This window comes from Salmo trutta, chromosome 12, assembly GCF_901001165.1.
Source record: "Salmo trutta chromosome 12, fSalTru1.1, whole genome shotgun sequence".
Taxonomy (NCBI): domain Eukaryota; kingdom Metazoa; phylum Chordata; class Actinopteri; order Salmoniformes; family Salmonidae; genus Salmo; species Salmo trutta.
In genome coordinates, this window is record NC_042968.1 from 76,055,594 (window position 1) to 76,072,244 (window position 16,651).

The 16,651-nt window shown below is 41.5% G+C and overlaps 1 protein-coding gene across 2 annotated transcripts in view; it reads left to right on the top strand.

Moving 5' to 3' along the window:
* The window catches only part of LOC115204174 (small conductance calcium-activated potassium channel protein 2-like), a 37,924-nt gene that overhangs the window by 17,707 nt on the left and 3,566 nt on the right, over nt 1-16,651 (top strand). The window contains exons 3-8 of one of the 2 annotated variants that reach the window (XM_029769546.1): nt 5,598-6,016; nt 6,402-6,543; nt 6,856-6,966; nt 7,164-7,291; nt 9,706-9,714; nt 14,842-14,911. In XM_029769546.1, coding sequence (XP_029625406.1) covers nt 5,598-6,016; nt 6,402-6,543; nt 6,856-6,966; nt 7,164-7,291; nt 9,706-9,714; nt 14,842-14,911 — 879 coding nt within the window. The remainder of the gene's footprint in view (nt 1-5,597; nt 6,017-6,401; nt 6,544-6,855; nt 6,967-7,163; nt 7,292-9,705; nt 9,715-14,841; nt 14,912-16,651) is intronic. The other variant, XM_029769547.1, reaches the window with a different exon arrangement.

A 16,651-nucleotide genomic window follows, 5' to 3' on the forward strand; every position in this document is an offset into this window, starting at 1 on the left:
TTTGGAGGGGAGGGGTGGGTTGCCTACACACACAGGCAAAGATTTTCAGCTGGCAGGTAGGCAGACACAAGAATACGTTTCTGCGTGACAGAGTGAGGGCTTTGCCTTGGCACTTTGTTGCATTTTTTGTGGGACTGGAAAAAAATGCCTGGGACATAAAGTAACGTTATTAACCAGTTCCCATGCTTTTAAAATAATGGTTCTGTTCCGGAAGAGTATATATAACTTTCGTTCGTGGTTCTGATTCTGTTCCTCTAAAAATGTAGTTATTTTCTGGTTTTCGGTTCTGTTCCCTAAACTGGTTCCAGCCCCTATTTTAAAGTATTACATTTTCTTATTCTTCATTGGCTGATTTCTCTTCATAGGAATCCCCACCGAGTTGACTACTTTAAAATGGTGTAAGCTCTCAATGGCATTGTCTATGCTAACACTTGTTATATATCCATGATGAGTCCTCTACCAATCTCTAGGACTCTGATAACAGGCACAAGTCTGAAATAAAGTAATTTTTGCATAAATTGCCGAAATGCCACATGCATCCACTTATATCATTGCATTCGTAACAACCTAACCATTTCAAAACGTATATTAAATCAGATAAGCATCACGTAGCAAATAAGTAATTATATTTTTTGTTAACCAAATTTGACCCTCATTGACCTCCATACAAAATTATGGGAGGAGTAAAACCTCTCACTTTGCCTCTTCCTCTCTGACCACAGGCAACCTACTTTGTAGAAGACAATGCTCTCTGATCATTGATCACTTCCAACCCCTAGGAATCCCCACCCAGTTGACTACTTTTAAATGGTGGAAGCCCTCAATGGCTAGATACCCCTATTTATCTCAATGATTGACACTTGATACTGAGACGCCTGTTATTTTGCCCAAATAAAGATAGGTAAAGTGTTAATTTAAACATCTAACAACATAATTAATGAGTTGCATAAGTCATTCAATGAATTAACAAGTTTCAGATTCATACAATCAACATTGAACATTTTACAGAGAACAATAGAGATTAGATTTCTCTAACTTCCAATTTAAAGGTTTTGAAAATCTGGTTAAAAAGCATGTTTTTACTATTTTGTTAATTTGGTATCCAAATAAAATGTCTAAAATTAATCTGTAAACAATCGCTTTATCCCTTTATAGCAACCTTTTACTATTACATTTAGTGGGGTGGTAAGGTACAGGTAAATATTTCAAATATGCAATACAACAAAGTGTAAGTTATATACTGAATACATTATGTCTACCTGACATACTGTATGTTGGAAGACCTGTACTGAAGGTTTGGGAGAAATAGGATACCAATGTGCATTGTATTCCAACCCGCAAATTACACCACTTCTATAGGAAAGAAGACTGACTGAGGAATGGGATGACCTCAGGGTCTCCTTAATGGTGTCGTCTGGGCAAAAATGTCAGCACAGTGGCACAGGCTCACCGCGGCCGGCACGGGTGAAACGTTCCCATGATGAGCAGAGGAACGCTCCCTTAATGATTAAACACTATTTGTATCCATCAGATGACAAGTCATCCGTCTGAGAGCAGCCACTGGACCATGGCAGGAGGCTGTATTTAAAGAGTGATTGGCCTTGGTTAGAATCAGTCACTCTGGCTCTCTGTTTCCAACCACCATTGTACATTGCATGGGCTCGGCTTGTAGAACACCATGTGTAGCGACACCGCTCTTTCTCTCTGTTATACAATGTGTGTGTGTGTGTGTGTGTGTGTGTGTGTGTGTGTGTGTGTGGTCCACTGGTCCATGTGGGTGGAATGACTCTTAGCCCTGCAGGATTTGAGCTGAGTGACCTGAGAGTTTGTTTGGCTCATCAACGGGGCTTTTTCTATTCCTCTGGCCCTTCTCTGGTATGCTCTTTATTGGGCCATGGATCATAGGACAGACTATTGTTGTAGCATTGAGGGTCTTTTAAACTTCGTAAGCCATAAACCCCTTCAATCTAGTTTATTCTAGCAGGATATAACCTGGACAAGTTATCAATTATGTGCATATGATATACTGTAGAAAGAGACATGACTGCTGTCCCTTATGCCACATACATAATTCCAGGTTATCAGCTGCAGATGTAAGTTACACCCCCCCCCCCCCCCCCCCCCCCCCATAACTAGTGCTTCTGCTACTGGCATGGAATATTTAATGCTGAGAGGTAAAGAGCTCAAGTATTGTATTTCAGGTCCTCCATTACCATAATTGCTTTTACCAACCAAGTAGGCTTTCCTTACGTAACCGAGTTTTAAATGTTTAATTACATTGTTTTAAAGCAACAAACTTTCAAAACACTTTTGTCACATGAAGTTGTTGCCATTATTATTTATTAAAATGAGAGCTTTTTGTGCTGTGTGCAGACGATATTGTGTTTGAGCTGTTTTGATGGCTTAGGTCTGTGAGTAAGATAGCGTCTGTCACAACACAGTGGAGTAACAGCTTGCGTTTCCATGTCTAAATGACATTCCCTTGGAACGGCTTAACAAGCAGGGCTGTACCAACAGAGAACCTGGTTAGTGTTACAGCGTCCCTCAGCCTCAGAGTCTGACCGATGTCAGCGCTCTCAAGGAGCTAGATGTTGTTACGTATGGGCAAAAGGCTCTTTAGTTGTGTGCTTTAAAATGATCGTTGTGGGGGAACCTTTAAATGTGTTGCTTTGATGAATGAATTGGGTAGAGATGTTGCGTGGGAGTGTTTTGTACACGTAACCGCTTGGAATTTCCTGTAGCTGTCGGTGGGTAGCTGTCTGTGGGAAGCGTTTGGCCTGCAGGTTAGCTTTAATGAGAGTGTGAAATTTGCCCGGATGTTCAAGTGGAATGTTCTTTGTGTGGCAATGTGGTGTAGGTGGCTGTAGTGTCAGTGTGCCTGTGGGATTGGAGGGCTGTAGTATGTGCAGTGCACACGCGTGTGTGTGTCTGGTGTGGGTGGAACTATAGCGCAAATTCCTGGAGGTGTACATTTGTTATTTTCAGGGTGTCCTTGAGCTAAAGATGTGGAATAAAAGCTTTCTTTGGCAGTGGGAAATATATATATATATATATATATATATATATATATATATATATATATATATAGATAGATAGATAGATAGATAGATAGATAGATAGATAGATAGATAGATAGATAGATAGATAGATAGATAGATAGATAGATAGATAGATAGATAGATAGATAGATAGATAGATAGATAGTTGAATGATTCAAGATTTTGTCATGTATTTATTATCTCTAAATACATCGCATTGATCCCATTTACGCTTCCAGGAATGGGACAGTACTTTTTTCCACCATCAAGGATCCTGGAGTTATACTAAATGGGGTGTAATTGGCAGGATGTCAAGTCATAATGTGCGACTTCACTTATTTATCTCCCAAGTTTTTGTGTTCATCGGGAAATCTGAATTATTAAACATTGTGATGTTTTTGACTGATCTGCTAACACATTTGGCTGACGTGATGGATTTCAGACTTCTTCTGTTTTTGTTTGATATTAATTCATCCTGAATTTAGAATGTTCTTTAATTCTTATTTAGTGGTTCAGATCACTAATGTGTTGCATAGAGAGGAGCCATGGGAAGCACATCCTTTACAGGACCAATTACAGATACTCAAACAGAACCAGGAAGAAAACACTGTTTGAAAAGTCAGAACAAAGATCAAAAACATATTTGCATAATGTTATTCCCCACACACCGGAGGGCCAGATGTCTCTACGCAGCACCATTCATTTAATCACAAAGCATCATATGATGGCTTCAGTTAAAATGTGGTTTGTCATTTGTTGTATTTTCCTTTATATTGAATGGCATATAGTCACGATGGATATACGCTAGTGAAAGAAAGCTCTCTGAAATTTGCTGACGGCAACGTTTTGTGAAATATCTCCCGCCAGTTGTGACGGCCCCATACACAACCCAAAGATCAAGGTGATTGAGTGCAGGGAGGGAGCGGCTGAGTGCATATTTTGACGATCGGCATTGCGTGTCAGAGAGGGGAATAATTTGACAACTGTAGAGAAGAACAGTAGAGAGGCTCCATTGCATTTAGTCCATCTGCAGAGAAGTATTTAAAAGGATGAGGGGAAGAAGGGAACGCCATACCCAGAGACAGAGGGTAGTAGTAGTTTATCTAGATCACAAACACGAATGACACCGAGGGGTAGGTGGATCTGCTGGTATGGGGCAATAAGGTCATTAGTTCAGGGTAGATGGAAGCATTGAATCTTGGGACTGTTTTTTGAAAATTATTTTTATTTATTTAACTAGGCACGTCAGTTAAGAACAAATTCTGGGATTAAAATATAGGACAAAACACACATCATGACAAGAGAGACAACACTACATAAAGAGAGACCTAACACAACAACATAGCATGGTAGCAACACAACATGGCAGCAGCACAACATGGTAGCAGCACAAACCATGGTACAAACATTATTGGGCACAGACAACAGCACAAAGGGCAAGAAGGTAGAGACAACAATACATCACACAGGGCAGCCACAACTGTCAGTAAGCGCATCCATGATTAAGTCTTTGAATGAAGAGATGGAGATAAAACTGTCCAGTTTAAGTGTTTTTGCAGCTCGTTCCAGTCGCTAGCTGCAGCAAACTGAAAAGAGGAGCGACCCAGGGATGTGTGTGCTTTGGGGACCTTTAACAGAATGTGACTGGCAGAACGGGTGTTGTATGTGGAGGATGAGGGCTGCAGTAGGTATCTCAGATAGGGGGGAGTGAGGCCAAAGAGGGTTTTATAAATAAGCATCAACCAGTGGGTCTTGTGACGGGTATACAGAAATGAACAGTTTACAGAGGAGTATAGAGTGCAGTGATGTGTCCTATAAGGAGCATTGGTGGCAAATCTGATGGCCGAATGGTAAAGAACATCTAGCCGCTCGAGAGCACCCTTACCTGCCGATCTATAAATTACATCTCCGTAATCTAGCATGGTGGAGAGCTTTAGATTGGAGTGAGAGAGAGGAAGGGTGTGTAAGAGGAGAAAAGTGGGAAAGGATGAGATGGAGAGGGGGTACAGCATGCATGAGTGAGTGTGTAAGAGTTGGGATAGAGGAGAATCATTAAAGGTGTTGGATATCATAAGGTGAATGCACCAATTTGTAAGTCGCTCTGGATAAGAGCGTCTGCTAAATGACTTAAATGTAATGTAAATGTGTTGAAATCCGTCCACATCGAAGCCCCCAGTAGAGTGGCCTATCTTCTGCTCTGTGGCCAGGCAATACAAGACCTATACTAATGTGGGAGGTGGCAGATGTTCTCATCAGTCTAATGCGTTGGAATCGGAAATGATAGCCACATGCAGGAGGTCCCATAGACTTCTGTGACAGATGTTGTGAAGAGTGTAGCGAACGCTGACAGTTAATAATTGGAATCACTGAATGCCAATCAGCCATGACATAAACTTGAGTTATTGAATTTCCAAAGACTGAGTGTGGTAGTAAAGTTTATGGTTTTGATCAATTTAGTCTGATGCCACCATGATTAAAATGAAAGGCTGCATCTAACCAGAGCTTGTTCAGTAACCTCTGTCAGCTTCCCTCTCCCCCTCCATCCATGTTGTTATTCAGTTATTCATGGTGGACAATGCAGCAGATGACTGGAGGATAGCCATGACCTACGAGCGCATCTTCTTCATCTGCCTGGAGATCCTGGTGTGCGCCATCCACCCCATCCCAGGGAACTACACCTTCACCTGGACAGCGCGCCTGGCCTTCTCCTACACACCGTCCAAGACGGACGCGGACGTGGACATCATCCTGTCCATCCCCATGTTCTTGCGGCTGTATCTCATCGCCCGCGTCATGCTGCTCCACAGCAAGCTCTTCACAGACGCCTCGTCCCGCAGCATCGGGGCGCTCAACAAGATCAACTTCAACACACGCTTCGTCATGAAGACCCTGATGACCATCTGCCCTGGCACCGTGTTGCTGGTCTTTACCATCTCGTTGTGGATCATCGCTGCGTGGACCGTGAGGGCCTGCGAGAGGTCTGGACCCGCTGCCCTATCACAGTCACGCTATGCTGCACAAAACACTGCATGAACCATAAATAAGGCTTCATGGTTTGCTGGGGAAACAGGCGTTAACTCGTTATGCGTCATACTTTAGGCTTCCATCCAGATGTAGTGCTCCCTCCACACATTCCCAGCAATACCACCATTTTGCTTTTAATTCTGATTCTCTGCATGGAAATGTCAAGGGATAGACAATCATGGCCTATAGTTTAGGTCTTGTTAGAAGATATGAGAATCTGTTTACACCTTATTTATATTGCACATAAATTAGGCACAGATGCTTCTATAATGTATAAGACGTTTAAGTATTTGGCAAGCTGACTCCAGTCTGACACTTATCTGGAACCTTCCATTTCAGATACCATGACAACATGGACATAACCAGCAACTTTCTAGGAGCCATGTGGTTGATCTCAATCACTTTTCTAACCATTGGATATGGGGACATGGTCCCCAACACTTACTGTGGAAAAGGAGTCTGTCTCCTCACTGGTATTATGGTGAGCCCTACTGCAGAAATGACATTACATTCTCATGCCACAGCTGCGCTCTCTTTTGCAGTGCTGCTGATGAGGTTATATCTTTAAATCCAGCCCTTATGTGTCGTATGACTTTTTTAAACCTGCCAATATTTATTTTTTAAATCTGTGGTGGGGTGGCAGTGCGGATACATTCATATTCAGAGGATGTCAGAATCTGTGATTTCCTTTTTGTTTATTGCATCATTTCCTATTATTCCAATAAGGTAAAAAAAGAAATGGAACTGACTAAATACAGGCAACATGTAACAGTCTGTTTGTTGTTCCTGCCAGGGAGCTGGCTGCACAGCCTTGGTGGTGGCTGTGGTTGCAAAGAAACTGGAGTTAACCAAAGCTGAAAAACATGTTCATAATTTTATGATGGACACCCAGCTGACAAAAAGAGTAAGTAAATACTTCACTTGCATGTCGTTTTAAGTGTAAACATTTGAAAGAATAATCTCAGCTGTCCCGTTTCTCCATTGTGTTCTATTTCAGGAAGACCAAGCATGGTTGAACATGAGTACAGTATGTTTTCCATTACATGAGTAGTATTTTGTTTACCGTGAACAGTGTTTCTAACCATGCTCTTTGTGTGCCAGGTGAAAAACACAGCTGCAAATGTACTGAGGGAGACGTGGCTCATCTACAAGAACACCAAACTGGTCAGGAAGATGGACCACGCCAGAGTCAGGAAGCACCAGAGGAAATTCCTCCAAGCCATTCATCAGTAGGTACCCTGCCTGAAACGCTGCTGGCAGTGTGGTAAATACTTATTACACACTGGTATCTGCAGTCCCATACTTTGTCTTACATACAGTATCATAGATAATAATACAAACCTGAGATCTGAATTGTTTGACACCTGTAGCCCAAATCTGTATTTACAATGTGGAATGTTGACCTTTTTTCTGTTGTTGTTTCTCATTTCACTCCATTGTTTTGTAATGTTGATAAGTTGGAATGGAGTCGGGAAGTATTTAGTCCCAAAACATGTCAGTAGTGCCCTAACAGCTCTTGAGAAGGAATGAATTATAGTAGCAGTCATGCTAGCTATATTAGTATTCACAAGAATGTCTAGAAACCAACCCTCATAGGTCAATTATTTAACATCCAAGTTGACTTGGTAGTAAGAGAATTCTGATACTAACTGTTAAATTCTATATTATAATATAGTGGTGTCATGGTGGTGTTACTAGCTAAAATTGTGGTTGGAATTGCAAAGTAGTCATTCAATCTTTTTATTGAAAGAAATTTACTTATTAGATCAGAAGAATGTAAGAGGACTGGGAGCTCTTTCTCAATTGCAGATAACTTATCTGCATTTAATTACTGGTTGTGCAATCCAATATCTTCAAAACAACTCTAAACCATTTTAACCACAACCTAAACTAAACTCTTGGGACCATCTTCATTCTCCTGCCTTCTCAGTGATGACAGGAAAACGTCTCTCTGCCCACCCCCTATCTCATCCTGCATCACCATGATGTAAGGACCTGCCAGTTCTATTGCATGTCAACATGACTGTTGTGTATCTAAGATCGGAGTCAGATGTCATGCTGATCTCTGGGCCTACACATCCGTGTGGTTCCTTTAGTCCTGTATGATCAGTCAGTTACCTGTCAGGTAGGCTCTTAGACAGTCTCTGCTCTCTATCTCCAAAACCCTATTGATGTTAATGTTCTCTCTTTTGACAAACCTAAGCCTACTTCTGCCACTGTATTTCCCACCTTTTAACTAAGAGACTGACTATCATATGAAACTCAATGAGATATTTCTTCTTTTTGAGATCAGCTTTGGTTGAAATTATTATTATGATTAGGGTCAGATTATATTCATATGCTATAGTGAAACTGTTCTTTGTTTTGATATATTTTTCTGTGTTGTATGTTTTATCTGTGTTAACTGAACTATGTGGTCTCCTGTGTGCAGCTTTTAATTTGCTCATGATTATTTTTTATATGCATCGTATACAATGACGACATTCAAATATTTGATTCTTGAAAGGGAGTAGTGGCTTCTGCAACCCCCATCCAAAATGTGGCTGTTTTATAGGCTTCTGTCATAGTTGCTTGGGCAGGGTTAGTATGTCCTCGGGCTATTTGTGGTAATGACAGCATATCATGTCGACCTCCTCTTCTCTAGGACGAGCAAATAATAGGAAACCCTCAGAGTTTAGGCAGAATCTGCACAGGACCAGATTCAGCTGTAAAACACCACTTCCACTACTTTGTTCAAGGGCATGTCCATCTCCCCTTTTGTACAGGCTCAGTAAGCCGTATGAAGAGGGAGTGGGTCTTAGCAGAGAAGTTGGGGTTCAGAGAGCACCTCCTGGTGTGTGTTAAGTCAAGTGATGCCTGTGGCCTCAGCTGCAGGGTTCAGCTCCAAGCGTGGGTTGCCTGGGTGGATGTACTCACACCGTGTGTTGGGATAAGTCAGTGGCCACATACAGGGTCTCCCTGGGAGCACGCTCATCCCTCAAGTGGAGGGCTGGAGAGGGGTCAGTGACCTGTCTTGAGGCAATTGCGGTGGAAAAAGTAAGAATAGTTCCTATGCCTGAGCTGGATCAATCACCCTGTAAGATCCTCCACCAATGTAGGGGACAGATCTGAGGGAGGAGGTCACTTTGTTCTTCTGAAGTGAGGCTTTTTCAAATGGTGTGATCCTGGGGAAAACCTAGGTAAATGTTAGCTAGAGAACTTGTCAGCCTGCCACGGCTGCCTGTCTGGTCATTGGTTCTCTCAGTGAGGCTGGTCTTACATACAGTACTGCATGCCTGATAAGCTTGGCCGGCTGGAGGGGAGGATTAGGACAGGACCTCAGGGAGTAGCTACCAGGGGCCGGACCAGAATAATGTGACAGGAAAATAAACCCGATGATTCCATCTGTGATGGCCTGAGGTGAGGCATAGCTATGAGGTGTTGCTGATGGTGATAGTGATGATGGTATTAAGTTGATGTTAGTGTTATGATTTTTATGTGCTGTTGTTATTTAAAATGGCAGCAGTGGGATTGGGGTTGTAGTACCCAGGCCTGAGAAGGAGACTGATCCTTCCATCTGGACACATTTATCTGATGTTGTAATAATTATTTTGTCTCTTTTATGTTTCCTTTTTTTCCTGTTTGTGTCGACACAATGCAATAGAGCTCGAAAGTAAGTCTTCACCTAACATATAGCTACAGATATGGTGTGTGCATGCAAATGAGAGCTTGTCTTTTTGACTCAATGATGTGACTAAAAATTTCACTCCCTCATTTGATAAGTGAAATTCATACCACAGCTACATATTTTGATTTCCCATCCAGCAATGACTGATTAGATAATGTCACATAATGTACATCTGTCTGTAACGCTATATTTCAATTTATATAGCCAGTTCCAACACCGTTGTCAAGATTTTAATTTCTCTTTTAGATCATTAGCTGAACAGCATGATGATAAGGCCAAAATAAGTGAATATGATGCACTAGCCTACAGAAACCCAGCATGGTCTCTTTAGAGAAAGCAAAGACCTCTCGATCAATTCTGCCCTACTTTTTAATCTGTCAAAGCATTACACATCTGCCAATTCAGCATCAATGCCAACCCCTTCCCTGTGCATCTCATTAATGAGAAGACACATACACTGCTAATGTTCCCATGTAACTTTCCCTTGATGAATTTCAATTATCAGTGGTGGAAGGTGTTTTTCTTTCCATTGTTGCATGAATGTGATGAGAATTTGATCTTTAATCAGAAATCCACTGATTAAACTCTAATAATCTGTGCTTTCATGAACCGAAGGATGACCACTGGTGCTTGAGGAGATGAGAAGCTTGCTGTAATAACTACAGAATAGAACATATCTTTCCAGGTTAATGCTTACTCCCCCATCAATCTGCCTTAGCTACATTAACCAGGGCTAGGGGTCATCTTTCGGCTTGTGAAACCATTGTGACGCCTGTAACATTTGCATTTCCTCCATTTTTCTCTTGGATGACTGGTAGCAATAAAGACAGTGGCCATTATGACTACCAGCAGAATTCACCGATTTTAGGAAGACGCATCTGACATGCATAGCTGCACTGAGCTATCCACACTCATTAGTCTAGCGTAATGGCTCGTAACACCCTTAGTGGTGTGATGCATTTGCCGACAACTAGCATGATGCATGTACACAACCAGATGTCTTCCAATATGTTGGAGAAGATGAGAGGATTTTTTCGCAGGCACACAGTTCGTCCTCTTTATAATGGCATCACCCTTGCACTCTTAGAGGCAGGGAGGAAGGTTGGGGTACAGGAGGAAGAGATGGAGGCAGGGAGGAAGGTTGGGGTACAGGAGGAAGAGATGGAGGCAGGGAGGAAGGTTGGGGTACAGGAGGAAGAGATGGAGGCAGAGAGGAAGGTTGGGGTACAGGAGGAAGAGATGGAGGCAGGGAGGAAGGTTGGGGTACAGGAGGAAGAGTTGGAGGCAGGGAGGAAGGTTGGGGTACAGGAGGAAGAGATGGAGGCAGGGAGGAAGGTTGGGGTACAGGAGGAAGAGATGGAGGCAGGGAGGAAGGTTGGGGTACAGGAGGAAGAGATGGAGGCAGGGAGGAAGGTTGGGGTACAGGTGTAAGAGATGGAGGAATGTTGGGGTACAGGAGGAAGAGATGGAGGAAGGTTGGGGTACAGGAGGAAGAGATGGAGGCAGGGAGGAAGGCTGTGGTACAGGAGGAAAAGATGGAGGCAGGGAGGAAGGTTGTGGTACAGGAGGAAGCGGGACAGGAAGCAGCATGTGTCCGTTAGCTTGGTGACTCAGTGGGGGTGTGAAACAGGGACACAACCTTAGAGGCAAAGGTCGGGGTAAGCCTCCAAGATCTCCTCCTGCTTTAGAGACTCTGTGCTGTAACTGACACAGTGTGAGACTCACTCTCCTCCTCAGCACAAATCCCAGTAGTAAGACAGGCAGGGCAGGGCAGAGTCAGGCAGCAGAACGGCCTGCCCATTACACTGAAGACTAATTAGCATCAGTCTTCCTACAGCGAGGTAAACAGGTCAAGACAAAGATAGCAACCGCAAAAAAATATATGGTGCAGCACAGTTGATATTGCCTTAAAGGGGCCATCTGTGATTGCTACATCCATTTTTTTTACTTTTAAATGAATAAAATATTCCCATTGATTCTTGAAGAACATCAACTAATCCCATGAGGCATTAATAAGTTAACTGTCGTACCCCATTAGAACCCAAAATATAAGCTTGTTTTACTACAGATTTGCTCCATGTCATTTCAGCAAGCCATGATACCCACCATCTCAGATTGTTCTTGAAGTCGTTTCTGTAGTTAGAACGAGGTCAGATTAGCATTCCTGAAACATTATTTTGTTTACATTTTATTTGATTGCAGAGCAATTAAACAAATTGATTGCACCCAAATTGGCCATTTAATGTATAGGATTCAGAGTGGCGAAGCGGTCTAAGGCACTGCATCGAATCCAGGCTGTATCACATCCGGACGTGATTGGGAGTGCCATAGGGCGGCGCACAATTGGCCCAGCGTCCTCTAGGTTTGGCCGGAGTAGGCCGTCATTGTAAATAAGAATTTGTTCTTAACTGACTTGCCTTGTTAAATAAAGGTTAAATAAAAAAAAATAGCATTTTCAATAATAATAGTACGCAACATCCGATTTGGACCTAACTTCTACCAATGAGTAAGACATGAGGAATCCCCCCAAAATGCCAAAAGCCACCCATTGACCCCCCCACACCAATCCCACTCCAATGACCAGTGTACAGTATCAGTTTTCTATGATTGACAAGTAGTATCATGCTGCAGCATGGAGTATTGCTTCTCCATACTATGTAATGTATTCATTGTGAATCTGGTCATGTTTTTCTCCTCTGTTCAGAGAAATTAGTTATTAAAGTCACTTGCATCATTTCACATAAAGTAGTATGAAAGTATAGGGATTTGACCACTAGATGCTGTGGTTCCTGCTATCCCACCACACCCTTTTATCCATGTTTTTGTCCCCTTTTCAGAGAAATTAGTAATTGAAGTTGCAAATGTTGGTCCAAATGTTGGGTACTATAGTTATTGAATGGCCAATTGGGATGAAAATAATTAGCTTTTTTAAGAGATTAAATTATATTTCAACAAGACAATCTTTCAGGAATGCTAATCGTATCTGTTACTAACTACAGAAATTATTTCAGAACAAGTTGGTGAGTTGGTGGATGTGGAAATCCTCTTTCTTGTGCTTTGAGGTAGAACGACCCAACATTGTTTACAAACAATGTAATTAAAGCCAACTCTGTATAGCCTCAAAACTATAATTTTGATATCATGGATGGTCAGTCCTTGAATCCATAGCGCTGTCTATGAATTAGAGTGGTTACATTTCTCCAACCCCATCCCTCAGCTTTTGAAACAGTGGAGGGGTCACACTTTGTTATTGTTTGAACAGCAGATTCTTCCTCTAAAGAATTCAAAGGGGTATTGAAAAGCTTAGCATAGCCGTTTTCCCCCTGATGAATAGCAAAGTAAATAAGAAACTATTGAAAATTCAGGACCGCACAGGAGCATTGAATCACAGAAGGACATAGAATATTGAGTATGAGGGGGCAGGATGCTTTTATATTCTGACCCCAGCTTCCTGCCTGCCTTGTTCATCAACACCATTTGACAGCTTTTGGTCATCCAACCATGAAATTGAGAATTCTGACAAGTCTAACATCTCAGCTGCACAAACGTTTTAATGCTGATGTCTTTCACACTTTAGTACATTTTTTATTTTCAATTTGCCAGATTACTTGAACAATAAAAGTGCTGTTTTTGCAATAACATTGGCTACTTGTTTAAGAATGTGCTTCTTCTGGACCATACGGCTACCCCGTCACTAGCTGCTGAGGCATTGTCTTTTGCCTGTAGGATCCTTCAGTGGCTCTTGTAGTTGGTTTAACCTGTCATCTAGCTCCACACATCTTTGCCTGTGAACTGGAATGACTAACAATGATGCACCATTGCATGAGAATAGATTAATCTAGCAGTCACTACAGACCCCTCATATTCTTCCCCTTGATCTACTGTGCTGTACACCATCAAATTCACACAGTCCAATTAGACCCGCTAACTCAAAAGCCTATCTCATCAGCTAGTCTGAGAGCATTGGGTTTTATCTGAAAGAGAAAGCTGACCACAAGGGCTATGTTACAGTCCTACCTCCAGCTCGCACTGTGTGTTGATCATTCTGATTTAGCATGCAGCACGGGTGGTTGCAGGAAAAAAAGCTCTCCTGTTATCTTGAAAGATCGAGTGTGGTCCTGAGTACTGCACATTTGCTGTTTGACGTGCCAGTGAGTGTGGGTGAAAATCACTTTCTTTAGTACCCTAATTAAACAGGAAATGTGAATTATTTAAGACAGCTGTATGGATTAAAGAAAGTTACTAATTTCACTCTGGCTCTTGAAGAGGGGTATCTTTTTATTTTTTTAACCAGTCTGCATCACCAACACAGAAAAGCTTCATGCCAGCTGGATGAGTTTCCCACTATGTAACAATTCAGCACATCACTGTCAGTACTCAGTAACTAAGGTGATTTTACATAATATACCAGATGGATTTTCTCTTTTATCAATAACACACTCACACAGTCCAAAGATATGCGCTGGTATACTGCATAAAGCTCAGTATTATAATCTTATTTTTTTTATCATTTAATTATATTTTACAAATGCTGTATTTGTTTTTCAACTACTTTTAATTGAAAATGAATTAATATCCCCTTTTATAGAGTTTGGCTATCATGGCACTTCAGGTGGAATTGCTCAGATTGACTTAGTTTTGATTCTCAAAATTGAAAAGCAAAGTCACTTGAACTATCTGCAGCTTTTTAGGGATTAAATCATTCACTAGAATAAAATGGAGAAACCTCCAAGTGTTTGGATTAAGCTTTTATTATTATAGTTTATATACACTGCTTTATTAATCCTATATTTCAGCAAAATCCCATTGCAAGCGATTTTATCTCCCTAGTTGAGCCCTTGTATGTTACTTTGTTGTAGAGTTCAGGGGCTGAAGATTTACTGCAGTAATAGACATTCTCCTCTCTGGCAGCTTCTATACTCTGGTCTTCACTTGCATGCAGCTCAACCAATCAAACTGTCTTAAACCAATTCCTGCATTTTCTACACACATCCTGTGCATGTCCTAGGAGTGGGTGCTCTCTATGTGTATGCCTTCTGTGTGCACAGATCTGTTAAACCCATCTTTACCAAATAGATACATTTATTGGGTTCTGGATGGTCTTCTGTTCAGATTGAGAAGTGTTAAAATGGAGCAACGCAAGCTGAATGACCAAGCAAACTCACTAGTGGACCTTGCAAAGGTAAGCTGGACTGACAAACGTCACATATTCCAGTTTATTTTGGTTGTGAAGTTTGGTTGTGCATTTGGATTGATCTCTATCTAACCCACTTTTTGATTTGAAGGATTCCATTTGATACATGTGATATCAACGCATCAGGTGAATTAGTAACACCTTTTCATATAAATAAACAAAGTCTACAGGTGTCAAATAAACAGACTTTTCCATATGAATGTTAAGAAGAACCAGTTGTGTACTGTCATTGGAAGAAAATAAGACACATTATATTTCCACTTCTTGAACTGGGTGCAGGATAGCCTGGTCCCAGATCTGTTTGAGCTCTTGCCAACTCCATTGCTGTCATTGGCATGACAACAAGGAGTTGGCATGATAGCACATTAAACAGACTGGCACTCAGGGTAGATGCATGACTGTTGTTGGTGGAAATATACAGTATCTTGGTTTCAAAGATTATAAAAACATATGCATATTATCAGGGGTGAAAAGGGGGGGGGGGAATCACTATGGGAACCCTCCAATGTAAAATCCTTGAGTTCAGGGCATGCCAAAATGATAGAGAAATTTAAAAATGCACATTTCTGCATGTCCAAAACGATCTCCCAGGGGGAACCCATTTCCCCCAGGTTCCCCTCCATTTCCAACCCTGGTTGTTAGTGGAAACCTACAATATCTTGGTTTTAAAGATTATATAAAAGGTATTCATATTATTTTATGAGATCAGGATCCCCACCCTGATAGGTAAGTAAAACTGTCATTTATATGTCATCAGTTTGTCAAATACCTTAAGGTTTGGTTTTCCAGTCTGAGATTAAGCCTAGTCCTGGATTAAAATGCATGGTCAAGGAGAATCTTGAAAGGGCTTTTTAGTCCAGGAGTTCTTAATCTGTGTCTGGGAAACCGCCCCTTGGTGGTAATTAACACATTGCTATGTTTCAGCAAATCTCTCTATGGTGTTGATCTTATGATGCACTAAACAGAAGTTGACCAACCTTAGGGATAGACCTGGCACAGAGCCAGCCTGACGCAGCAACAAATAAACATTAAGGGAAGGGAAACATGCTGTGAGTGTGATGTGATGATTCAGCCAGAAATATACAAGGGAGAAAGAGAGTTAGAGGGCTTTGACATTAAAATATCCACCACGGTCAAATCAGTTTCCTGCTACCATGAAAGACATTAGCTAGTTAATATTAGTCACCCAGGGCTGTGAAACAAGTGGCTCACGGTGAGTTAGAAAGGTGGTTGTCATTTGGGAAGATGACTCACACAGCTCATTCAGCCATCTTTAAATCAGTCATAAGTGGCTTTCGCCACCAGATGGTAGCATAGCATTAAAAATCACAGTACATGAGCTCCCTGTGGATCGATAGAGCTGTATAATGGAGCTTAAAATAACTTTGGCAGCTGCATAGCCTCTGCAAAGCTATGAGAAATCCCTCACATAGCAGTGGTTTCCCTACAGTTGTAAAAAAAAATGTACCTCTAATTGGGGCGTAACATAAAGCAGGTTATCATGAGTCAGAATATATTAATACCATAGTAGGCCTACAGTTACAGTATCAAACTCATTTTTTTAGCATTTGTCCTCATCTTGAATAAGCCTATTATTATCGAAAATGAAAATGCAGGATATTATTTTTCTTTATGATTTTCATTGTAGTTTTCTACACTTTTCTTTTTACTGAGTTTGGAGCCATTATAATTTTAGCTACTTGTGGTATTGGGTTTCAGTAACAGTTT